Source organism: Talpa occidentalis, unplaced genomic scaffold (genome assembly GCF_014898055.3).
Source record: "Talpa occidentalis isolate TD23 unplaced genomic scaffold, MPIMG_talOcc4v2.1 talOcc4.9, whole genome shotgun sequence".
In the NCBI taxonomy this organism is placed as follows: Eukaryota; Metazoa; Chordata; class Mammalia; order Eulipotyphla; family Talpidae; genus Talpa; species Talpa occidentalis.
In genome coordinates, this window is record NW_023605305.1 from 33,052,696 (window position 1) to 33,078,249 (window position 25,554).

Genomic DNA, 25,554 nt, shown 5'->3' on the forward strand with positions numbered 1-25,554 from the left:
CCTACATCAGTTCATGCCACAACTATGCTCAGAATCCTTCCATGACTTTTCATCTCATTCAGAGTAAAAACTAATTCTTTACTAAGACTCACATGATATACCTCCCTTGTTAACTTTTGACCTTATCTTTTAGTACTCTTTCCTTTGTTCTTTCTGCTTTGGTCTCACTGGCCTCCATGCTGTTTCAGAACCTTCCCACTCATACTTCAAGGTCATTGTGTTTACCATTTTACTTAGATGTCCACATGGGTAGTTTTTTTTACTTCCTCAAAAGTTTCACTGAGGACTTCCCTATCTGCCTTGTATAAAATTTCAACATTTCATCTTTCACTTTCCCTGCTTTTAATTTTTCCTCTGTAATACACCATCTATGTGTTTTACTAATTTCTCTGATTTATTACATTTCCCCACTAGCATGTAAGCTCTGAGAAAAAAATAGATTTTTTTTTTTCTATTTCATTCACTCTTCTATCTCCAGAACCAAGAATAATACCTGACACAAAACAGGACCTCAACAATTGTATGTGAATGAATAAATGAATGAATGAACCCATTGTTCTGTGAGGAACCCAGAAATACTTTAATTAACTACAGGCAAGAAATCACTGCAGAATAGAAATGTTATAATTCTAGAAGATGAGTTCCAGATAGTTTTGGCCATATTTTCAAAACTCTGATTTTCTTAGAAAGTTTGTCAGAACTAATAATGAGGCTTTGTCTCCAAAATACTAAGTATACTTGTTATTCTGTATCAGTTAAGAGGACTTTTTCCCTTTCCTTCTCACCTGCCTGATTTATAGCATCAATTCCCAGTGAGAGCTTGAAACTGTGCCTGGGCTTCCAGGATTAATTCATGAAACCCTTTGTGTGTTTTCAGGTTTGAAGCAGCCAAGCTTGTCATGCAGTGGCTCTGTAACCATGAAGATCAAAACATGCAAAGGATGGCAGTTGCTATCATTTCCATTCTGGCTGCCAAGGTACTTGAATTCTTGTTGAGTAATTTTCTATAAATAGCTTTTTCCCATTATAGTTACTATTTTTCCCAAAATCTATATGTCAGAAAGGCAAGTAAACCTCTCTGCCAATCTGCTTATTCAAGATGCATTCAATATTGCAGAATTCCAGGCTGGTCAGAGATTTCAGAGTGACCTTTGGAGTCAGTGATACATTAACTTACTAGTGAGTTCTTGGACATTTACCATGTGTTCTGCTTGCTTGCAGCTTTCTACAGAACAAACTGCACAGCTTGGTGCTGAGCTCTTCATTGTCAGAGTAAGTTTGTGATCTCCTCTGCAGCCATTTATTTGTGAAATATGTATAGAATACTCATTAGGTACCTACCACCTTACTAGATATTACAGATTCAAACTGAATTGGATCTTAATTCCTACCCATAAGAAATTTAAAGTATAGTAGAGAAAATAACTATGTAGACATGGTTATAATACAATCTAATAAGTATAATAATAGAGACATGAATGAATGAAAGATGTTATACAAAGAGAGGAGAAGGCTGTAGTAGTGTAATGGAAAGAGTAAGAATTCTGGAGTTGAAGGTGCTATTGCTACTGTATGATCTCGAGTAAGTCACATAAATTTTATTAGGAATGACTAAAAATTACTTTATAGTTACTAAAATGGTTCAATGAGAAGGGAGAAAAAAAACCAAGTACCTTACATAAAATATATGTTAAATTAGTAGAAAAGGGATGCAGATTTTATTTATTTTTACTATTTTCAGGGGTGACATTTAGCTTTACGTGTGACTTTTTATTGTTGTATATGTGTCTCAGTAATTTTGATTAGAAATATATTCAGAGGGGCCTCCCCGGTGGCGCAGCGGTTGAGCGCTGGGTTGCGAGGCTGCCCGCAGCCTCTGCAGCGCCGGTTCGATCCCCGGCCGCTCCCCGGCCACCAGAGGAGGGTCCCACATGGCGCGCAGACTTCTCCTGCCGCCCACTGCTCCCCTCAGCAGTGTACTTCAGTCCTTCTGCCTGCTCTGCTCCCCGCTCTGGCTCTGGTGAGTTCTCTCACCCTCCCACGCTTCTGACTGTACCCAGTGCATGTATAAACAAAACAAACAAACAAATAATAAATAAATAAAACATGCCTCTATAAAAAAAAAAAAAAGAAATATATTCAGAGATTTTTAGATTCAGTAGATTTTCAGTCTACTAATATACATTTTGTTTTTTTCCTGAATTATATGTAACTTTAATAGTTTACTTGTATCTGTGTTAGCAAAGCTTCCTTTCACTCCTAAAAGTATAGTCAAAAATGGAATTTTGGATGCCATGTATAGTTCTTTTTTTTTTTTTTTTTTTTTTATAGAGGCATGTTTTTATTTATTTTGTTTTGTTTTGTTTGCTTGCTTTGTTTATACATGCACTGGGTACAGTCAGAAGCGCGGAAGGGTGAGAGAATTCACCAGAGCCAGAGTGGGGAGCAGAGCAGGCAGACTGACGAAATACACTGCTGAGGGGAGCAGCGGGCGGCAGGAGAGGTCTGCACGCCATGCGGGACCCTCCTCTGGTGGCTGGGGAGCAGCCGGGGATCGAACCTGCGCCGCGGAGGCTGCAGGCAGCTTCGCAACCCAGAGCTCAACCTCTGCGCCACCGGGGAGGCCCGCCATGTATAGTTCTTAAAACATTCTTTTAAAGTGAAATATCTTAGTTGAAAGTATAGAAATAATTTACAAATGAAATTTCAAAGCTTATTTAAAATCTAATATAGATTTCAAGTTTCTTGTATTTATTTTGTCTCTTTTTTAAAAAAAGATTTATTTATTTATGCCTACAAGAACTGGGATGTAAGCCAGAGGTGCGGGGGGTTGAGAGGATTCACCAGAGAGAGTGGGGAGCAGAACAGGCAGATCCACTGCTGAGGGGAGCAGCGGGTGAGACAGGAGAGGCCTGCTGTACCATGTGGGTTAGCTCTCCGGCCGGCCGGGGATCGAACTTGTGCCGCAGTAACTGGCGACAGCACTGTCTTTAACCTCTGTGTCACCGGGGAGGCCCTATTTTGTCTTTTTTTTTTTTTGGAAGGAAAACTTAGGAGTTGATTTATTAATTTTTCTTACTAAGTTGACCAGCCTCAAATTATTTAATATTTCCCAGATTCCATTTCCTCTCCTGAAAAGTACGGGTAGCAGTACTGTAGTATAGAATATGATTTGGTGATACTTAATAAATGTTAGCTTTGGGGCTTCCCTGGTGACTCAGGGGGTTAAGTCTCAGCATTGTGAAGCTCTTGGCAGCCACTGCAGTATGAGTTCAATCCCCGGCCAGGGAGCTAACCCACATGGCACAGCAGACCTCTCCTATCTCGCCCACTGCTCTCCTCAGCAGTGTACTTCAGTAGATCTAACTGTTCTGCTCCCCTGTCTCTGGTGAATCCTCTCACCCCCCACCATACCTCTGGCCTGTACCCTAGTTCTTATATGCATAAATAAATAAATCTTTAAAAAAAAAAAGTTAGCTTCATTTTCCCTTTTCCCTCTATATCTTTTTTATTACCAGGATCTGTAAATAAGTATAGGTTGTGACCAATTGGGTGGGATAGTTGGCCTTAAGCTTTAATTATTTTCCTTTTTATTTGATTTATAGGCAATTAGATTGTAGGTATGATCAGAATAATGTAGAAGTATTTATAAAGATCTTATACTTGCTGAAGGAAAAGTCTGATCCAAGAGGCTGTTTGTTATAAGAACCTTTATAGGTAATGTTATAAGTCATGAGATTAATCATCACAGACTTGTCATTATTACCTCTAATTGTAATAACAATTCAATGAGAAATTAATTTTATTTTCCTTCTTTCAGCAACTTCTTCAAATAGTGAAGCAAAAAACCAATCAAAATTCAGTGGACACTACTTTGAAATTTACTTTAAGTGCACTCTGGAACCTTACAGATGAATCTCCAACCACTTGCAGACACTTTATTGAAAACCAAGGTTTAGAACTCTTCATGAGGGTTCTAGAGGTTAGAATGGGAATTTAGTTTACACTTTTGATATTTATTGATTAATTAATAAATATCATTTATTATATTTGGTTCTTTTGATAGTTACAGGTTTCTCTTTCTTTTTACAGTCTTTCCCAACTGAGTCATCCATTCAACAAAAAGTCCTAGGACTTTTGGTAAGATATAAGCATTTGCTGCTAAATTCCAAGCTATAATTTTTTTTAAAGTGATCTTAAATTCTGGGCTAAAAATGACAAATACAATGAACTTAAATTAGAAAAATTAAGATTCTAAATAAATTGCTAGGGAATTTCATAATAGGGTCAGTGAAAAATTTTCTCTACATACAAAATTTTCTCTACATCTGTTAATATGGTCATTAACAGATTAGTAAATCTTACTTGGAATGATAAGGCAAAAATAGTAAAATCAGGGGAGCCTCCCTGGTGGCGCAGGGGGTAAGCACTATGAAGCAATCCACAACTACTGCAGAGTTGGAGTCCAGCTCAGGGAGGTGACCTACATGGTACAGCAGACCTCACCTGTCTCACCCACTGCTCCCCTCAGCAGTGTATTTCAGTAGATTCGCCTGTTCTGCTCCCCTCTGTCTCTGTTGAATCCTCTCACTCCCTGCACCTCTGGCCTACACCCCAGTTCTTGTATGCAAAAATAAATAAATCTTTAAAAAATATAGTGACATTACTTCCACAAAGCTTATTTAAAATCTAATATAGATTTCAAGTTTTTTGTATTTATTTTGTCATCATTACCTTCACCTTCTCTTTCAAGTAGGGTGCTTCAATATCTTGATCAAATCTAAGTATGAAATTTGCTGCAACAGTTCAGAAATACTTTCTCTGTAGTCTTCCATATTTTGTAATCTCACAGTTAAACAAGTCAAGACTTCAAATTTCTCACTCTACTGAGTCCTTTACTGAGACCTCCGATTTTGTTTCCGCTCATACTTAGGTAGGTGATATTTGAATATTTCTCAGCCAGGACTTCCAAGTCTCCAGAAATCAGATTATCACTAAAGTTTCAACTTTAAAGTCTATTTAAGTTGGGTAGCCAGGTCGGTGAACTTAGTTCTGCATTATCCATATTCAGAAATTCTAGATTTTTGAAAACATCTTTCAGGCCTTAGTGACAACAGTTATCAAAGGGTAATTCTGTCACCTCCTCCAAGACTCTGTTCCTTAATTCCAGGTTAATCCTTTCATCTCATTGTTCTCTTCCTGTTCTTCCACTGCTCTTTTCTTCCCTTACCCTGTCCTACTTTTTCTTTTTTTATATAAGATTTATTTTATTTATATAAGAACCAGGGTATAGGCCAGATGTGCAGGAGGGTGAGAGGATTCATCAGAAACAGAGCGGGGAACAGAACAGACAGAATGAGCGAAATACACTGCTGAGGGGAGCAGTGGGCGAGACAGGAGAGGTCTGCCCCACCATGTGGGTTGCTCCACAGCCGGCGTGGATCTAACTGGCACTGCAGCGGCTGTGGACAGCCCCACAGTGCTGTGCTCAGCCACCTGTGCCACCAGGGAGGCCCCAGTACTATTTTTCATTACCCACCCCCAACCTTAACATTTGAAGAGATTTGTAAATGAATGAAAATAAATGCAAATATATATGCCTACCACTATCATCAGATAGGTGGGGGTTAGGGAGCGAGGAAGAAAAGAATAGCAAATAGAGTCCAAGTAATTGAGACTCTAACTTGACTACTCCTAACTCCTTGTCCACACACTCAAGCATACATTCACATGTGCACACACTGCCTCCACCCCGAAGTCCCTTCTCTTTCAAAGACTGTTCAGAAACTTAAGGTGTAATTTTTTTTCTGCTTGAGGTAATAGTTGAAGGTTGCTACTATACTTGTAAATACTAATTAAGTAAGAAAATGGGTACAATGTAATAAGTGAAAAGAAGGCCACAAAACTATATGTAGTTTACCCTTTAACAATGGGGGTGTTAAGTGTACCAACCCCTGCCAAAAGAAGTTTTAAGAAAGAGGATTAATCATTAGAATGCTGAGATAAATTGGATCTTTAATCCTTTAGGAGGATCAACCAGTCTTAAGTTTGGAAACCCTTAAATTTTTTCACATGTGAGCAGAAGTCTTTCTTAAGTATTGCCTAGGAAAACCATCTTACTCCAAGTCCAGCAGGCAAACACTGGCATTCAGTAGAGGTCTAAGACTGAATTTTTTTAATACATGTGATCACTATGTTCAAACAAGTGGATGCTTTCTTGTCTTCTTAGACTTTCTACATTATTCAGAACTGCTAATCCTTTTATTCTTTGGATGCACTCACCTTTCTCTGTTACAAATACCAAACTTTCCTGTTTTTTTCCCTACTTATCTTGCTGTTGCTTTTCAGTTTGAAAAACTGTAGTTATAAATCACAAGGGAAATCTTTTCCATTTAGACTCAGTCTCAAATTTCAATAAGCCTCTTTTTCATATGTCTGTATTGTCCAGTCTTTTATTGAGGTGTAATGCTTTGAAAGCCCTTGCCTGGAATGGGAAATCTTACTTCCAATTTGCAGTCTTTACCTTCTATTCTTACATAACTCATACAACCCAGTGTTCTTTCTCCTGCAGGTGATGGCTTGTTATTGCTTTAGTTTCGTTCTGTGTTTGCGATTTGCTCGAGCAAGTAAACTTACATATTTAAAAGCTGTTAGTTATTTTTCACTCAACATTTCTAGATATTTTGTAGTAAAAGGATTTATTGGTTATCTAGTTAATCATTTTGCTTGAAAAGGAACTCTATATTTCTTCTACCTTTCTTATTACTTTATTGTTTAAGGAAGAGAAAAAGTATATATCACCTGTAATCCCACTACCCTATGTAGGTACATGTTTAAATCATTGTAATCTGTTGTCTTCACCGTTTGCCTATGTGCAGCTCATGTTTAAATTATTGTAATCTCTATTTTTTCTTAGCATACAAAGTCACTTAGCCATTTATCATACATAATAAATTTATTTTTTTTTTTTTTTCAGAATAACATAGCTGAAGTGCAAGAATTGCATTCTGAGTTAATGTGGAAGGATTTTATAGACCATATTAGTAGCCTCCTACACAGTATCGAAGTGGAAGTCAGTTACTTTGCAGCTGGAATTATTGCCCATTTAATATCTAGAGGTGAACAAGCATGGACATTGAGCCGTAGCCAGAGGAATTCTCTTCTGGATGATCTGGTATGGTAATTTGGTGTTTTCTGGAGTGTACAAACAACATTCGTAGTTATATTATCAAAACCTTATAATGCAATACTGTAGTAATAAATATTGTAATCCTTTCTCGCTTGTCTTGTGTCTTACAGCATTCAGCTATTTTGAAATGGCCAACTCCTGAGTGTGAGATGGTAGCATACAGGTAATTGGCATGATAATTAACATTCAACCAGTAATGTAGTCATATTGTTTGCCTGGAGATCATTTCTACAATATGTATAATTTTTCCCTTTGGCATCTATTTTCATACTGGCTTTGAAAGAAGCAAACTATTTTGACTTTTTTCTTTAGTCATCAGTCCTTGATTCTACATTTATTGAAGACAAGTGCCAGGGACTTATTCAGTACTTTTGAAATTCAAAAATAAGTAAGACATTGTGCCCCCACACAAGAATCTTACAGCCTAGTTAGGAATACCAAATGTGAATCAGATATAATTCACTGCTATGCTAGTTATGTGTGTAGATTGCTGTAAAATTAAAGATGAGAGTACTTAAATCTTCACTGGAAAAGTATAAGAAAAAGCTTCCAAATAAAGTGGATTGTGAGCTGAGTTTTGAGAGATGATTAGGTGCAGAAAATTTTAGGAAAAAGAAATGATATGTTAATGTAACAAGGTCTAAAACAGGATGACACACTGGAAGAAAGAAAAGTGGCACTAGATTAGTTTGGAGAAACTGTTTATAGTAACTTTTTAAAGTGTATGCCTAGGGCCTCCCCAGTGGCGCAGTGGTTGAGCGCTGGGTTGCGAAGCTGCCCGCGGCCTCTGCGGCGCCAGTTCGATCCCTGGCTGCTCCCCGGCCATCGGAGGAGGGTCCCACATGGTGTGCAGACCTCTCCTGTCGCCCACTGCTCCCCTCAGCAGTGTACTTCGGTCCTTCTGCCTGCTCTGCTCCCTGCTCTGGCTCTGGTGAATTCTCTCACCCTCCCGCGCTTCTGACTGTACCCAGTGCATGTATAAACAAAACAAACAAACAAATAAATAAATAAAACATGCCTCTATAAAAATATATATATATATATTTTAAAAAAATAAATAAATAAAGTGTATGCCTAACTCTGTTTTTGACAAGTAGGTAACATGATGGTGAGGTTGCTAATTACTTAGAATATCCATATTGCTGCTGAATAGTATTATTAAAACTTATTTTTTTGTGGTTTATTTCATAAATGCTGATTCTGCCAATATTTTTTACTTCTTCAGCTTTATATTTTTCCCATTTGGGGGGAGGGTGCAGAAGACCAGAAGAAATAGGCTAATTGTATACCTCATACATGGCGATCAACCAATTATTTATTAACTAACTTCTCCTTTTATAAATTTCCAGACCAAAAAAGTACTTTTGGAAAACATGTTTTTCTCTGTTAATAACTTGTTCTGAAAAATTTCGTCTTCTGTATGAAGATTTTTTTTCTGAGTATAATCCTTTCTCAAATGGCGGAGACAAAATATGTACTGTAATACAAATTTCATAATACATGCATATCAATTTAGAAATAGGGCAAAATTTCTAGAATGGAAAGCTCAGGAATCATTACTTTAAAAAATCATACTAAGGGCCTCCCTGGTGGTGTAAAGGGTTAAGTCTCAGCACTATCAAGCTGTTGGTAGCCAATGCAGCATGAGTTCAATCCCCGGTCAGGGAGGTGACCCACATGGCACAGCAGACCTCTCCTGTCTCACCTGCTGCTTCCCTTAGTAGTGTATTTTAATAGATCCACCTATTCTGCTCCCACTCTGTTTCTGGTGAATCCTCTCACTCCCCTGCACTTCTGGCCTACCCAGTTCTTATATGCATAAATAAAAATAAAATCTTTTTAAAAAAGACACTAAGTTCAGGATGTAATCTTTTTTCATTTCTTTTGCCCTTTTAGGTCTTTTAATCCATTTTTCCCATTACTTGGCTGTTTTACAACACCAGGAGTCCAGCTGTGGGCAGTTTGGGCCATGCAGCATGTCTGCAGCAAGAACCGTATGTACTAAAAAAAGAAAAATCAGTGAATCTGTCTGTTCTGTTCCCCACTCTGTCTCTGGTGAATCCTCTCACTCCCCGCACCTCTGGCTTACACCCCAGTTTTTGCATGCATAAATAAATTAAAATAAATCGTTTAAAAGAAAAATGAATTATGTATCATGTGAAAAAAGTCATTACAGAGATATTTATCACACTGCAGCAGCATATGTTAGCATTATTCAGTAACATAACAGCAAAAAATTGAAGTAAAATAAGAACTCTTTTTTTGTGGGATAAATTGCATTTTAAGAAAAGCTTTCTCCTGTTTCCTTTCAGCCTCAAGATATTGCAGCATGCTGATTGAGGAAGGTGGATTGCAGCATTTATATAACATAAAAGAACACGAAAAGACTGATCCCCATGTCCAACAGATTGCTGTGGCCATTTTGGACAGCTTAGAAAAACACATTGTACGCCATGGGAGACCACCTCCCTGTAAAAAGCAGCCCCAGGCCAGACTAAATTGATAGCCATAGGTAATTGGATAATTGAATCACAGGAATTCTTTCTGTGATAGGTTCATTTAGAATATCATCCTCTGTGATATTTTGAGGGTTTCTGACTAAAAGTCGTAAGATCAATTTGAGATTGATGATGTACAGTACTGCCCATATGAACAGCCTCTAATTTGTCTTGTGATTTTTAACTTAAGAGGCAAGAAGGGTTTCTCCTTCATCATTGCCTTTTAGGAAGTTTTCCACATCTTTCAGTGTTTGAACTTATCTGTGCTTGAAATTCTACAGTTTTATGATAAAGTTTGCACGAACCCTTAGACCAGATTTTTCAGATCTCTAAGTTCCTTCTAATCAATTTGCAGCTTCAGATAAGCTGTTCTCCTGATTTCTGGCACTGCTTCAGTTGTAAATTTTATACTGCTTCTGTATAAAATGCCTTTATTCTGTGTCTGTGTATCTTTTATAAGATGTCCTTCTTAGTGTGAAAGAATCTGAGTTCTCTCCTTGTGGAAGCTACTCACTGACTGAAGCCTGAATGGATGGCAGAAAAATATATTAAAAGAAAAGCAATTAGTGGAGAAAAGAGTTTAAGAACTGGGGCAACAGTCACTTTCATGGTATAATTTTTAAATTGTGACAGCTGTCCTTCTGGAGCCCACCTCTTTGAGGCAGCGATCAGTAGCCTAGAAACATGGAATGCCACTTTCTATACAGACACTGGTTAGTCTCTAGAAATATTTCCCCAAGCATCACAGTGTATAATATTACAGCATTCTGTGTTAAAGATTATCTGTCCAGGGCTCTATGTGTCATACTGTTGTGGAAATGTAAAATTTTAAAAAATTGTCTTGTTAAAACTGGCCATTCTTTCTCTTCTGTTTCAGTCATTTTTGTTCTGTGGAATAAAGACTACATGCAATGTTACCTGCTCAGTTAAAGTATAATTGATAGCTGTAAATTTTGCCCTAAGAAGTCAAAAATTTTTTTGTTTCCACATAAATTTATCAAATGTTGCAGGAAGATGTCGCCATCTCACTGCCAAAAATTAAGAGATTACTATTAATATAAATAATTTGAGTTGCATTGCATAAAAGGAAATGTTTTTTGATGGTTATTTCTTAGACACCTGCCTTTCCTTTAAGAGACCTGTTAAGAGTGTCTTATTTTTCCTATTACAGTAAAGAATCAGTTATCTTTATATCAATTATAGCAGTTGCGAGGCAGTCATCACCAAGAAACTTTAAAAAGATAAATTTTTTTAAAAGAAATTTAAATTTTTCATTTTAAATTTTAATTTGTGGGTAAGGCTAATCTACAGTCTTTATTATTCATGGATAACCAAAATGTTTTAAACAGAGATTTTAAGTGGTACCTTTTTTTAAAAAAAAAAAAAAAAAAAAATTATTTATTTATTTATACAAGCACTGGGTACAGAAGCGCGGGAGGGTGAGAGAATTCACCAGAGCCAAAGCGGGGAACAGAACAGGAAGATGGACGAAATACACTGCTGAGGGGAGCAGCAGGCACGGCAGGAGAGGTCTGTCACGCCATGTGGGACCCTTGCCAGCAGCCGGGGATCTAACCGGCGCTGCAGAGGCTGCGGGCAGCTTCGCAGTCCAGCACTCAACCGCTGCGCCATCAGGGGAGGCCCTTAAGTGGTACTTTTAAATAATGGTCACTACTCAGAATTATTTTTATTTAGAAAGGAGCTGGCTTATTAGCATGCTGATAAGATTTTTGACATACATGTTTTTACACCACTGTCACAATAGTCAGGTTTCAATTACTTGGAACACTTTCACAGGAATGAAAACTTAAACTAAAAGAAAATAGGTTTCTAGAAACAAAGATATTTAAAACCCATATTATACTATGGGTTGATGCTGATTTAATTGATTTAAGAAATTTTTATAAAAGCAACATAAATTTTCAGATTAAGTCCATTTCAGAGGAAATGGAAAATTCTTTTAGATATTTCTTCTTTTTTCTTGTCTTTTAATTGTAATGTCTAAGGTAAAAATGCAGACTATCAGACAGCATACAATAGCTTGGAAGTTGACCATTTCCAGGTTTCTTATGTTAGTTAAGGGAAAGCAAGTTGAGAATTTTGGCTTCAGTTTACTATGTCTCCTGTTTAAGACAAAATATATGTTCCTTATGAGGCTAGTTCTAGGTTTTTATCTTTACAAATTGTTTTCAGAAATGGCTAAACATGTACAGGAAGCAGTAAATTCCTTCATTATTCAGAATAATATCAACAGAAGATTAAAATTAATAAAAATTTTAAATTATTTAATTTAAAATTAAAATCTAACTTAAGTTCAGCAATATTCAACATTAAATTTTAAATTGCTACTTTGAGCTTTGATAATGGCCAGATACTTCTCAATCTTAAAAGCAAAATAGTGTATCACATCCCAAAATTGTAAAAATTGTAGTGCCTTTGTGGTTGGGATGTTTCTTAAGATTGTGTATCTATATCTAGTTAAGGCACAGAATTGTCTGTAAGGGGTTGAATCTGATTAAATTCATTAGATGTATATTTTGAAATTATAAAGCGTAACTGGTTAGCTTCTACAATTATAATCTATTAGGCCCCTCTTTTGCATCTGTATATTGGAATGTAATAGTACTTGGTGCCTTCAAGGGTTACCTCTTCAGTAGCGTAGAGGTGCTATATCAAGCACAATTTAGATTAGGATTGAACCACTCATTGTTCAAATTATAGGTGTGCTCAGATATTTTACAATATCACAATAACTGTCAGCAGGCAACAGCAAGGTTTATATTAAAGGAAATGGAATTAGATTTTTAAAACATGATGATGCATGTTGGTATCATGGAGTGAAAAATAGGAACAGTCTGAAATTAAAGCAAAAATAATTGAGGCTCCTTATCCTTTCCATCACATGTTTTGTTATGGTCTTTATACTGTAAAAAGTTCTTTTTTTTTGTTTGAAAAGAAACAGGAATAGCGTAGTATTAAGGCGTTAGTTAAACCTCTGGTGAAGTACTCAGTGGCTACTCATCTTTTTTCCTATTGGCTACTAATCTTAGTAGAAAATTTGAAAAATCTTATCAGACCCATAGTTCCAAGAAATGACCTTAAATATTGCTGCTTCTCTTTCCTGGGCAAAAAATGCCATTTAATGACACTAGTCAATTTAAGTAAATTATCCAAGGTGGATGTAAACCACCCTAAGACTGCTATATAATCAAAGACTGCTAAATAATCAAAGATGCAGGTTTAAAACATCAATTCTGTATATTCAGCCTAGGAAGCTATACTTAATGGAACTTTGGAGTAGAATTGTTTTTTCCCCATTCCCTTTCATTTGACTGTATTTTCAATTACGTCCTATGTCAAGATAACATCTAGCACCTTTGAAGAACATTGCAATGAAAATATATTTGTGTTAAATTAGGGTAGATTTATGAGTCATAGTTTTGGTTTTGTGTTTTTAATGTATGACCCCATAGGACGTGTGGCAGTACCCAAAGTTCAAAGGAGATCATGAGTAGCAGTGAAAGCAAACTTACTGTCTTGTATATGTGAAACCTACCCCTCCCCTGTCTTCTAGTGGGATGTTTACATTATTTGGTTATTGTGCAACTTTCATTTGCGGTAAACAGTGTTATTACTAAACTGATGGTATAAATTAAAGGCAGTATCATACTGTCAACTGATGTGGGCAGCTTTATCTGTGTGTTCTTTATTCGGGAACTTTATATGGCTAGGACTTCAGAGTATAGTCATCCACCCCATAACAATGTTTTGGATAACAACAGACTATGTATAAGACGGTTGTCCCTATATATAGCCTGGGTTTGTAGTAAGCTATACCATATAGGTTTGTGTAAGTATATTCCATGATGTTTGCACAATAGAATTGCCTAATGACGCATTTCTCAGAACTATCGCTGTCATTTAAGTGACCCATGACTTGTAGTGTTCTGAGGCAGCTTATTGAGAGGTTTGCAAACTTACGGTTTCCCTCTAAAATTGATTGTAGCTGATTTAAATGATCGTTGATACTGAAAGTTTAATCTTTACATTTGCTTTGTATTACACATTTTTAATTTTTAGTGTTAACTCATGAACTTTTCTTTCAGGAATGATGCAAATTCAGCCTTTGTCCAGTGATGAAAATAGCAATATGATAGGAAAATTTGCTCAATGTGCTTTAAATGAGCAATAACTATCTTTTTCAGTATTTCATAGGCTTTGCATGACCTGGTACACTCCTAATTGTGCATTCTTGGGTTTCCAAATCTTAGCCTGACATGTTCTATATTAGTCAATTGGTAGCCTAAGAAAGTGCTTTCTCTGCCTGTTTCTCCTCTCCCCGATTTGGGGGGATAAATTATGGGAAGATCAATACTGTCTCATTTCTCTGGATGAAGAAAAGCTGTGACAGCATAGCCAAACTTTATAGCTAGACAGAAGACTATTAAGAATTCTAGAAAATCCAGATTTAGCAAAGTTATTTGATGCGAAATCATAAGTAGAGTTCGTTAGAATGTGATTTTGGACATTTGGAAAACTTCATATTGGTTCTTTTAGTTTATTTTAATCAATTTAGAAGGAAGAAGCTAATTAGTTAATGAAAACTGAGACAGTTGCATACAAACAAAATCTTGAGAGCATTTTTTCCACTTACAAATAGGAGAATGTGTGTCAAGATTTATCTCACATAATCCTTCAAGAATAAAATTTTTTGAATCCCTGACTTTTGTAGAATCCTCACTGTCAAATTCTCACTGACTTGTGAATAAGCTGTTTTTTGCTTGTTTCCTGATGGAAGAGTTTAACTCCACTCAAATAATAAGAAAAACTTATTGAAAAGTTTAATGTATATACATTCCAAAAGCCTCTCAATTGTCTGGACTGAAGGCTTTATTCTTATTATGGCCAGATGACTTGGAGTGTTCTGTACATGAATCATGTTAGATTTTAAATCAGGACATCACTTAGGTATTAATATTGTGTGTACAGTTTTTTGTTTGGGAATTTTTTTTGGCCTAAATAAATGTTATAAATTTTATGTAAAGTGTTTTGTTTACTTTGATTCCAGACATTTGCGTAAAATTTAGTAATGCACGATTCAGATTCCGCTTTTAACAATCGCTTAATGAAAAAGGCCAATAGTTTTGTTGCAAAAGTTTCCTAGTATTGAAACTGTTCATATCATTAAATACCTATACTAGGTACTGTTTTAAGTGTTGGAATTTAATGTCATGTTACAGACCAGTCCAGAGTGCTTATTATAGAGGTAGAAGTTATAGCTAATGCAGGCTAGACACCATTAAACAACCCAAGAACACTTACCAGAGAACATCTGAATTGACAATCACATAACTATATAATGCATATTGTTTAAGTGCATTTAGGGAGGGAGATTAAACAACTCTACATTATGAGAACTCTTGCGCCAGGAAGAATAAGTGATTTTAGTTTCAGAAATGTTTATAGTAGAAGAAAAAAACTCAGGCCAAATGAACTTGCTCATGTCACACAGCAATGATAGACTCTGCACTACAATTATCATTTTCAGACTTCCAATCCAATCCAATCCAGTAGCTCCCACCCCCACCATATTGTTGCATGAGGTTTTTTTTTAATATTAGTCAATGTGTGAATAAGCATCAAGTGAATAAGAGAAGAGAAGGTGCACCAAATGGTCAGAGAAGTAAAAAAAAAAAGCCCATGATTAGTCTTAAGGAACCATTTCCCTAGTTAATTTGGTTCCCGGGAGCAATATCTCTTTTTTCAAGTTCACTACTATCCATTTGTTAAATTTTACTCATGCTCTTTCACAGTCCTCTTAACTCCAAGCTGACCCTTTCAGGTTTAAGAGTGCTGACAGTTTGTGCTTCTTTGTGATTCCAATTCTTTTATTTCTTAGGCGGATCTCTTTACATAATAAAGGTTTTACTGCTGATGACTACAATGGGAGAAATAAACAGAACCAAGACTTGTGATATATGTAAATCACAAATCTTAAGAACTAGTGATGGAGGCTAAGAGTAGAAAATTTAGGATGGAGGTTTCACAAGGCCAAAAACTGGAGGTGGGGGTAGAAATGATTAACATAATCATTAAATCAGCCATAGAAAAGAAAAATCCTTAGGTGCCAACTGCTAAAGAAAGTATCTAGAGTTGCAAACCTGAGGTGGGGACATGGAGTTTGAGGGCCATTAGAGAATCACTGGTCCTTACAAATAACCCCAATCATACCCTAAAAGTGATTGATTTAACAGTAGGTAATTCTACAAAGGAATGAACCCTTAGTGATGTTGTTTTGATGAGATGTTAGGTTCACCAGTGGGATCCTTGGCTTACCTCTGAGAAAAGTTTGGCAAAATTCCCTTTCAGCAGCACAGTACCCAAGGAGACAAGATATTTGCACAGACACAGGTGAAGGGTTACATTTTAAAAGGACAGGTTTATTAGGAAAAGGAGAAACAAAAGAGACACTTGTGTAGTCACAGGCGGGCAGTCTTGGAGGAGAGTTGAATTTTGCCAGTGCAGAAATTGTATTGATAGTGTTTTTTGGGGAAGGGGCCCATTCATTTGTGGAATTCTTATCTATTGTTAATCACTTTTAGGGCCTCCCTGGTGGCACAAGGGGTTAAGACGTAACCTATGAAGCTGCCAGCAGCCTCTACAGCATGAGTTTGATCCTTGGCCAGCCAGGGAGCTACACACATGGTGCAGCAGACCTCTCCTGCCTAGCCCGCTGCTCCCCTCAGCAGTGTACTTCGGTCGATCTGTCTGTTTTGTTCCCCACTCTGTCTCTGGTGAATCCTCTCGCCCCCCCACAACTCTAGCCTGTACCCCTTGTATGCAAAAACAAATCTTTTTCAAAAAAATAAATCACTTTTAGGGTGTGATTGGGGTAATTTGTAAGGACCAGTGATTCCCTAATGGCCCTCAATTTCCATATCCCCACCTCAGGTCTGCACTTCCTGATACTTTCTATAGCAGTTGGTACCTAAAGATTTTTCTTTCTCCTTTTTTTAAAAAGATTTATTTATGCATACAAGAACTGGGGTACAGGCCAGCGGTGCTGGGTGGGGAGCAGGTTGAGAGGATTCACCAGATAGAGTGTTGAGCAGAATAGGAGGATCTACTGAAATACACTGCTGAGGGGAGCAGTGGCGAGGCAGGAGAGGTCTGCTGCACCACATGGGTTAGCTCCTGGCCGGGGATCAAACTTGTGCTACAGTGGCTGCCAATAGCTTCATAGTGCTGAGACTGAACCCCTTGAGTCACCGGGAAGGCCCCGACATATATATTTTGAAGCTACACCTGCTAAGGAAAAACCTGGGGTAAAATGACCCAGCGTATGAGTCTTCACCATGAGTGTTTATACCTTCTTAAGAATACAGGAAGAGATCCAAATACAGATTTACATCCAGAGTGAAAAAGGGATCTCTAAGAGAGACAAGAAATTTTATTGGCTGGTACATGGCAGGATGCTATCTGTCCTACCAGCAGATAACATCAGTTGAGCAGAGACCCGGGTGCAAGAAGACAAAAAGGAGAACAGCTCTCTGTGTTCAGTCATTTTAAGGTCTGCCTGGCAGGTCTGATCCCTTTGTTCCCAGCAGCGTCCTCTCAGGAAGTCGGGTAGTCAGAAAGCTACACCTACTATGGTATTGGCTCTAATGAAGCGAAAATATATTATTGAACAAATGAATATAATAAAAATTCCAGCAGAACTTCCAGCCCAGGTGCAATGAACACTCCAACGCAGGCATAATCAACAAGTTTGCTTACTTACAGCTTCTTCCCTTTCAAGATTCGTGGCCAGGGCCTCAGCACTCTTATCTACAAGGTTAGGCAGCTGGCCAAGCTGGTCTGTCTCTCCAAGGCCATCCCCTAATGCCTGCATCTTTCCCCCCTTGCCTTGCCCCCTTGTCTGAGGACTTTGCCAAAATGGTTGTAACTGCTGAAATATGATGTTATCAAGGTAACAGATATGGACACAGTTGTGAATAAAAGGAACCCTTGGTCTTTTTTTTTTTTTTTCAAAGATTTATTTATTTATGCATACAAGAGCTGGGGTACAGGCCAGAGATGTGGGGGGTGAGAGGGTTCACCAGAGACAGAGCAGGGAACAGAACAGGCGGACTGAATGAAATACACTGCTGAGGGGAGCAGCGGGCAAGCCAGGAGAGGTCTGCTGGGCCATGTGGGTTGCTCCCTGGCCAGCCGGGGATCGAACTCGTGCTGCAGAGGCCGTGGATTGCTTCATAGTGTGGTGCTTAACCCCTTGCGCCACCAGGGAGGCCCCCAGAACCCTTGGTCTTTAAACAGATGCTCAGACCTTATGGGCTACCCAGGTCTGGGACCTCATGCATGAGTAATAAAGCTTTTCCTGACCTCACCATTCCTGAAATACCGCTTGTTCTTCCTCTGCCTGGGTAAAAAGTAGAATTTATTTCTACAACACTGAGAGGCACCCACTGACTCAGAGTTTGCTCCTCCCTGTTCCTCTTACACAGCAGGATTCCCTAAAGGATAGGACAGGGTATATATGAATACAAGAGGAGTTAATACCAATTTCTAAGGTTTTTTTGTCACAAGCCACTGAAAGGAAGAAATTGCTCTATACTAAAATGGGAAGACTGGCAGGTAACATAGGTTAACACTATCAGTGTTATAGGGCAGCCCCGATAAAAATGGGGTGCCTGACTGTGGGTCCTCACCCACGCGCTTAAAAGGACTTATCAATGCTCTACTGCAGGCACACATGAAAGGTTAATAAAAGGTTTATTTACAAGGGAAGGGGAAAAGAGGAAATGTACAGCTCAGGGAGAAAAGTGGGAGACAAAGTTTTAAGTGAGTCCTACCCGATTCGCCGATCAGGAATCCCAAAATGGCACTCTGAGAGCTGGCCGCAAGCCAGGAGCCGTGAAGCCAGGAAGCAAGCGATAGTGAGCCAGCCCAAGGCCCACGTGTTTGGTTTTTATATCCAACCTGGCTGCCCAACTCCACCCTCAGGTCCCAGCCACCCTCCCTTTGGTGGTGATGGGATTTGTCTTTCCCAATGTCTTGATGGCTTTAGTCTGGAGTGGGGGTGGGGTCCACAAAGCCTGTATGGGATTAGCTCAGGACATCATTTCCCCCTACCATCAGGAGTTTATTTTTGGAAACGAAGTCTTTTCCGTAACCTGGTTAGTATGTTGAATAGAGTTGGCTATATTAATCTGGAGTGGAAAAACAAGATAAATGCTAGACATATAAAACGGGGATATATTAGCTTATTGAAAAATTTTAAAGTTATGAAGCATGGTGGCCTGGGATAAGCAGCCTGGGGACCTTAGCAACAACCTTTTACTCAGTTCATTGTATGCAACTTAATCCCTGCTCTGACTCTTAGACCATATACCGCCATGAGGCAGGATGGACCTGGGGGCATCCCATGACTACTCACCCTTTATTCACACCTTGGTATGCAACTCTACGACTCACCTCTTGGCATGTAGCCACGTCCTATCTGACCATGTATAGCTGCCAATGCAAACCCACCCAGAACCTTGTAGAAACTGAAAGTGTATATAAGCCCCTGACTTCCTACAGACAGGGCTCAGCCTTGGGATATGAATCCGCTGAGTCAGCCCCGGTGCATTAAATGTGCTTCTTGTTAGCCCTGGTGTCCATGTTTCCTTTGTGCCATATAACATTTCTGAAATGAGAGAAAAAACACCACAAATAGGAGAGAAGAGGTACACAAACACTGACTCCTGCGGTGCACGAGATTTAGAACACCAAGTAATGAAGAATCAGGAGGACAGAAGTATTGATGGAGGATAAGAATAGAAAAACTGGAAAGGAGATACAAAGTCAAGAACATAACTCACACAGGAGGTAGGGGTAGAAGGGATTACCATAATTCATTAACCCAGTTATCGAAACCAAGACCCTTAGGCATCAACGCCAGATCAGGAGGTGCAACACCCAGAAACTATCAGACTGCTATAGGGAGTGTCAATGGCACAAACCATCCACCCACAAAGATGAGTCCCTCCCTAAAGATGATAAAGCCTAATGCAGCCCTCACAATGGGGCAGCATTCTGTCTGCCCACCTGTAACTATGCAGGTGCTTCCTCTTACCAACTCTCCCACTCCTCAGGGCAGCAGCCTCCTTGCCTGCCCATGACCTTGTTACAGGACAGGGAGAGGGGCACCTCAGACCTCAAACCTGCCTGATCTAAATAGTTTCTGCTGAGACACAGGGCAAGCTAGAAATTAGGCAGTTTCAGGGACAGTGCAGGAGGGGACCTCTGAAGAATTTAGGGAGGCTTCAGAGATAAGGACAACCAAGGGAATGTAACCAATTCCACTAGGAAAAACAAACATCTCAGGACCAAGGACAACATTGTTAAAGCTGGTCCTGGTTTCCTTCAGGTGGTAAAGGGAGGCGGAGATTGGAGAAATGGAGAGTGGTTTAATTTATGGACAACTTAGAAGGGCAGCTGTTTAACTTCAATGCAGGGATGCCCATCCAGAGGACTGGGCCATAAATTTAAAGATGCAACAAATGGGGAAAGAAAAAGCTGTTAGATAAGGAATGTGAAGATCCCCCACTCAGTAGCAAATTAAGTGAGACAGCCGAGAACTAACCAATCACAAAGAGACTGGTGGAGCTTTAGAATAATGAGGGAAAAAAGGTATATATTCCCTGAGACACGACTCCACTTTGGCTTCCTTGCCCCTCCCAGGCCTGGTTCCCTGGCCTGGGAGTCCCACTTTATTTCTGCTCTTTTTCTCCTCAATAAGCTTTTTCTTTCTCTAAACAAACCTGCCTCTTCTCGCTTGCTTGCCTGAGCGTCTGCGAAGTTCCTGCTGCGGCTTCGTGAGACACCAACCCGTGGGGGTCTAGTGGCTGGGATTCAGCGCTGCCCTGCAGCCTGGGATCTGTTCCTGGCTGGAAGACTAGGCCTGACAATTCTGGTATCACTGCCATCCGCCTCATCAACACAAAACATATGAGACTTTAGTGGGAAAGAACTTTCATACAATTTGGAAACAATACAGGAAAGGCAAAGAATGTAGTTTCTAAATCAAGCACCCAAAGTTACCCGTCCCCTTGTGGGCAGAAGTCCACCCAAGAGGGATTGGCCCAGAGTAAGGCCCCAAAACCTGTCACAAGTCTAAAGCATCTTCCAGTGGGGACCCACAGAAAAGGATCAGAAACAAACAGACAAGTCTGAAAGGAAAAGACCAAAATTAAAATCAAGACAAAAACCATCATTGTCACCTCCCCACAGGTCTCTCACCCACATCTGTGTCACCCAGTCCATGACCAAAAGGCAAGCGCAGTTTCTTCACGTGTCTCTCGGCTCTGTGTGCTTCCTCCAGGTCTCCTCTGGCTCTCCATCCTGCTTCCTTCCTTCCTCAGTCTCCTTTGCAGCTTCTCTCTCTCAGCTCCACTCTTCTTTTGGGTGGAGCAGTAAACCAGGAACCTCCCCTTTTCCTGGGGACCACCCTGTTACAACCTGTATCATGCCGGGGCTTCTCTTCACTGACCCCCTCAGTGGAGGCAGCTCTCCTGAAGGCTGCCCACCTGCAACCACGCAGGCCTCTCAGCAAAACTGTCCCTTTCAGGGCAGCTCTTCCTGCCCGCTTGCAAGACAGCAAGTGCTGTCTATGCAAGTATCTTTTACTATTCTATCCCTTTTTTAATAAACCTGCTCTTTAAATATCACTACTGTCTCTGTCTCATGGAGAAACTCGCTGCGTGCCGCCCAAACGGGCGCTCTGGCGAAACCTTTCCCAGAGTGAACCCAAGGACCCAGCACTCTACAAAACTCCATCAGTATCAGTCAGTTAGAAGAGAAAGAGGAAGAAGCTGTGAGGGGGAGATGTATCCTTGAAGCCAGTGAAGTAAGTGTAACAGGGTGGTCCCCAGGAAAGGGGGAGGTTCCAGGTTCCCTGACCCACCCAAATGGAGGGTGGAACTGAGCAGGGAGAGAAGAAGCTGCAGAGGAGACTAAGGAAGGAAGGAAGCAGGATGGAGAGCCAGGAGACCTGGAGAAGGCACATGGAATGGAGAGACATGTGAAGAAACTGTGCTTGCCTTTTGGTCGTGGACTGGGTGACACAGATGTGGGTGAGAGACCTGTGGGAAGGTGTCAATGCCAGCTTTTATCTTGATTTTGATTTTGCTGTTTTCCTTCTGGGCTTGTCTGGTTGTTTCTGACCCTTTTCTGTGGGTCCCCACTGGAAGATGCTTTAGACTTGTGGCAGGCTTTGGGGCCTTGCTCTGGGCCAATTCCATTTGAATGGAGATTTACCCACGAGGGGGGACGGGTAACTTTGGGTGCTTGGTTTAGAAACTAGATTCTTTGCCTTTCTTATATTGTTTCCTAGTTGTATTAAAGTTCCTTCCCATTAAAGTCTCATATGTTTTGTGTTGATGTGGTGGATGGCAGAACCCATTTAGAATAGGCAGGTTTGCAGGGTTTGGGCTGCCCCTCTCCCTGCCCTGTAACAGAAGGATTTGGCAGAGAAATATACTCAATGCTCAAATGCTGGTGAACATTTAAATAAGATGAGAAATGGCAAATGGACTTTGATTTTAGCAACTTGTAAGTTGACAAAATGGTTTAGTGGAATGGCAGAGGTGAAACACAAGAAGGTGGGAGAAATACTGGAGACAGCAACTATTGATCACACTTGTGAGCATTTTGCTGTAAAGAGTAGAAAAGATAATGGGGGCCTCCCTGGTGACACAGCCACAGCAACATGAGTACAATCCCCCACCAGGGAGGTGACCCACATGGTGCAGCAAACCTCTCCTGGCTTGCCCGCTGCTCCCCTCAGCAGTGCATCTCAAGTCAGTCTGCCTGTTCTGTTCCCCACTCTGTCTCTGGTGAATCCTCTCACACCCCTCACCTGGATTCACTGAGATACACTGCTGAGGGGAGCAGTGGGTGAGCCAGGAGAGGTATGCTGCACCTTGTGGGTCATTTCCCCGGCCTGGGCTCGAACTCTTGCTGCAGTGGCTGCGGACAGCTTCATAGTGCTGCGTCTTAACCCCTTGAGCCACCAAGGAGGCCGCAAATAAATATTTCTTTTCTTTTCCTTTTTTTTTTAAGGAAAAGGAATATTAATAGAAGTTGGAATTAGAAAACTTGACTCCCAGGTTTCCTTCTCATATAGTCGTTAAAATTTAGCCTGCTTGTAAACCTCTCAGATGTAGTTTCTTTACAGGTAAAATGGGGATGATGGCTACCATCCAGGATTTTTTTTTCAAGTGACGATTAAGTGAAAATAAATATGAAAGGGGGCCTCCCTAGAGGCACAAGGAGTTAAGACACAACCTATGAAGATAACCACAGCCACTGCAGCATGAGTTTGACCCCCTGGCCCGACAAGGAGCAACCCATATTGTTATAGAGCAACCCCGATATTAAACGGGTTCCTGGCTGTGGGTCCTCACCCGCGCGCTTTAAAGGGACTTATGAATACTCTACTACAGACACACGCAAAAGGGTTAATAAAAGGTTTATTTACAAGAGAAAAAGAAATAAGGAAAATGTACAACTCAGGGAGAAAATAGGGAAATAAAGTCTTTAATGCGTCCTACCCGATCCGACGACCTGGAAACCCAAAGTCACTCTCAGAGCTAGACGGACGCCGCGAGCTGGCCGAGGGCCCCAAAATGGAGAGAGCCCCAAAGCCCACATGTCTGCCTTTTGTATCCACCTGGCTGCTTAACCCCACCCTCAGGTCCCAGCCACCTTCCCTTGGGTGGTGATGGGATGTAGAGTTCCCAGTGTCTTTGGCTTTGGCCTGGGGTGGGGGTGGAGTCCACAAAGCCTGTATGGAATTTGCTTTGGGGCAGCCTTTTCCCCCTAACACTGGGGTGGGGGTGGAGTCCACAAAGCCTGTATGGAATTAGCTTTGGGACAGCCTTTTTCCCCTAACAATTCGACACAGCAGACATCTCCTGACCCATCCTCACCTGCTGCTCCCCTCAGCAGTGTACTTTGGTCAATATGCCTGTTCTGTTTCCCACTCTGTCTCTGGTGAATCCTCCCACCCCCCCACACCTCTGGCCTGTACCCCAGCTCTTGTATGCATAAATAAATAAATCTTTAAAAAAAATAAATAGGAAAGGAGGGCATTTTGCAAAGTCACTTGTACTGGAAACGAATTTTAACATTTGAATCCACTTATTAAGGACTTGCCAGTGGGCAAGCATTGTGATGTTTTACATAACATTATCTTCTTTAATCCATATAATAACCTTGTGAGATAAAGCATTCCCACTGCCTTTTCTGAAAAGGAAGTTTAGCTTCAGAGAATTTAAGACGTGCATTAAGGTTCACAAGTTAATTGATGACTGAGTGGGGAGGCCAATTGAGGACTCAAATCCAGGGTTCAGGGCCTCCCCTGGTGGCACAAGCGGTTGAGCGCAGTGCTGTGAAGCTGTCTACAGCCTCTGCAGTGTGGGTTCCATCCCCAGCGGCCAGTGAGAATCCCACATGGAGTGGCAGACCTCTCCTGCCTCGCCCACTGCGACCCTCAGCAGTGTATTTCAGTCAGTCTGCCTGTTCTGCTCCCCACTCTGTCTCTGGTGAATGCTCTCACCCTCCCGCGCACCTGGCCTGTGCCCTGGTTCTTGTATGCTCACATCTGGCCTGTACCCCGGTTCTTGTATACATGAATAAATAAATCTTGAAAAAAATAAAGTTACAAATCCAGGGTTCATAGGCTTAACTAACCTTTTTCAAGACCTAAAGCATGCTTTTTCCACACTCTCGGGAAGTTTTCCTTGGAGCTCGCTATAAGGGTTTCCTTGGCACTTTTCAGGTCACAGGAAGTTGATAGTTCATTTTGTGAATTTATGAGGTCAGTAGTGGTGTTGATATTTAATTCATCTAATGTCTACAGAAGATGAACAGAGGTGCTGTTGCCAGATTTTTAGGAGAAAAATTCTTCAAAATTGGAAGTGTTAAAAATACACGATCCAGGGGCCTCCCTGGTGGCGCAAGGGGTTAAGCACCACAAAATGAAGCAAACCGCAGCCTCTGCAGCACAAGTTCAATCCCCGGCCAGGGAGCAACCCACAATGGCGAAGCGGACCTCTCCTTGCTCGCCCGCTGCTCCCCTCAGCAGTGTATCTCAGTAGATCAATCTGTTCTGCTCTCCAGTTTCTGGTGAATCCTCTCACCCCTGCACCTCTGGCTTATATCCCAGTTCTTATATGTATAATAAATATTTACAAAAAAAATACACGATCCATTCCCCAAATTCACAGACTTGGTCCGCTGAATGCCACTGCGGGGCGACAAGGAAGGTGGTATCTATCCCTGGGGCGTGGGGTTGGGCAGGCCGGTCAAGCAAGAGGGTGTTGGAGTCCAGTTGTAAAAGGGTGGTCCCCAGGAAAGGGGGAGGTTCCAGGTTCCCTGCCCCACCCAAGGAAGGGTGGAGCTGAGCAGGAAGAGGAGAAGCTGCAGAAGAGACTGAGGAAGGAAGGAAGCAGGATGGAGCCAGGAGACCTGGAGGAGGCGCATGGAGCCTAGAGACACGTGAAGAAACTGCACTTGTCTTTGGGTTGTGGACTGGGTGACACAGACGTGGGTGAGACCCATGGGGAGGTGACAATGGCAGCTTTTATCTTTTTTTTTTTTTTTTTTTTAATAGAGGCATGTTTTTATTTATTTATTTGTTTGTTCATTTGTTTTTGTTTATACATGCACTGGGTACAGTCAGAAGCGCGGGAGGGTGAGAGAATTCACCAGAGCCAGAGCGGGGAGCAGAACAGGCAGAAGGACCGAAGTACACTGCTGAGGGGAGCAGCGGGTGGCAGGAGAGGTCTGCGCACCATGTGGGACCCTCCTCCAGTGGCCGGG

At 40.7% G+C, this 25,554-nt stretch overlaps 2 protein-coding genes across 2 annotated transcripts in view; both read left to right on the forward strand.

Moving 5' to 3' along the window:
* The window catches only part of ZYG11B (zyg-11 family member B, cell cycle regulator), a 56,788-nt gene extending 40,481 nt beyond the window's left edge, over positions 1 to 16,307 (forward strand). The window contains exons 7-14 of the mRNA XM_037498151.2: positions 878 to 977; positions 1,222 to 1,272; positions 3,821 to 3,982; positions 4,093 to 4,140; positions 6,977 to 7,174; positions 7,300 to 7,352; positions 9,086 to 9,183; positions 9,502 to 16,307. Of these exons, the coding sequence (XP_037354048.1) occupies positions 878 to 977; positions 1,222 to 1,272; positions 3,821 to 3,982; positions 4,093 to 4,140; positions 6,977 to 7,174; positions 7,300 to 7,352; positions 9,086 to 9,183; positions 9,502 to 9,692 (901 nt within the window). The 3' untranslated portion in view covers positions 9,693 to 16,307. The remainder of the gene's footprint in view (positions 1 to 877; positions 978 to 1,221; positions 1,273 to 3,820; positions 3,983 to 4,092; positions 4,141 to 6,976; positions 7,175 to 7,299; positions 7,353 to 9,085; positions 9,184 to 9,501) is intronic.
* A 5,473-nt stretch (positions 16,308 to 21,780) lies between these two features.
* Positions 21,781 to 25,554, forward strand: part of ZYG11A (zyg-11 family member A, cell cycle regulator) — a 36,510-nt gene continuing 32,736 nt past the window's right edge. Inside the window, exon 1 of the mRNA XM_037499717.2 lies at positions 21,781 to 21,803. Coding sequence (XP_037355614.1) covers positions 21,798 to 21,803 — 6 coding nt within the window. The 5' untranslated portion in view covers positions 21,781 to 21,797. The remainder of the gene's footprint in view (positions 21,804 to 25,554) is intronic.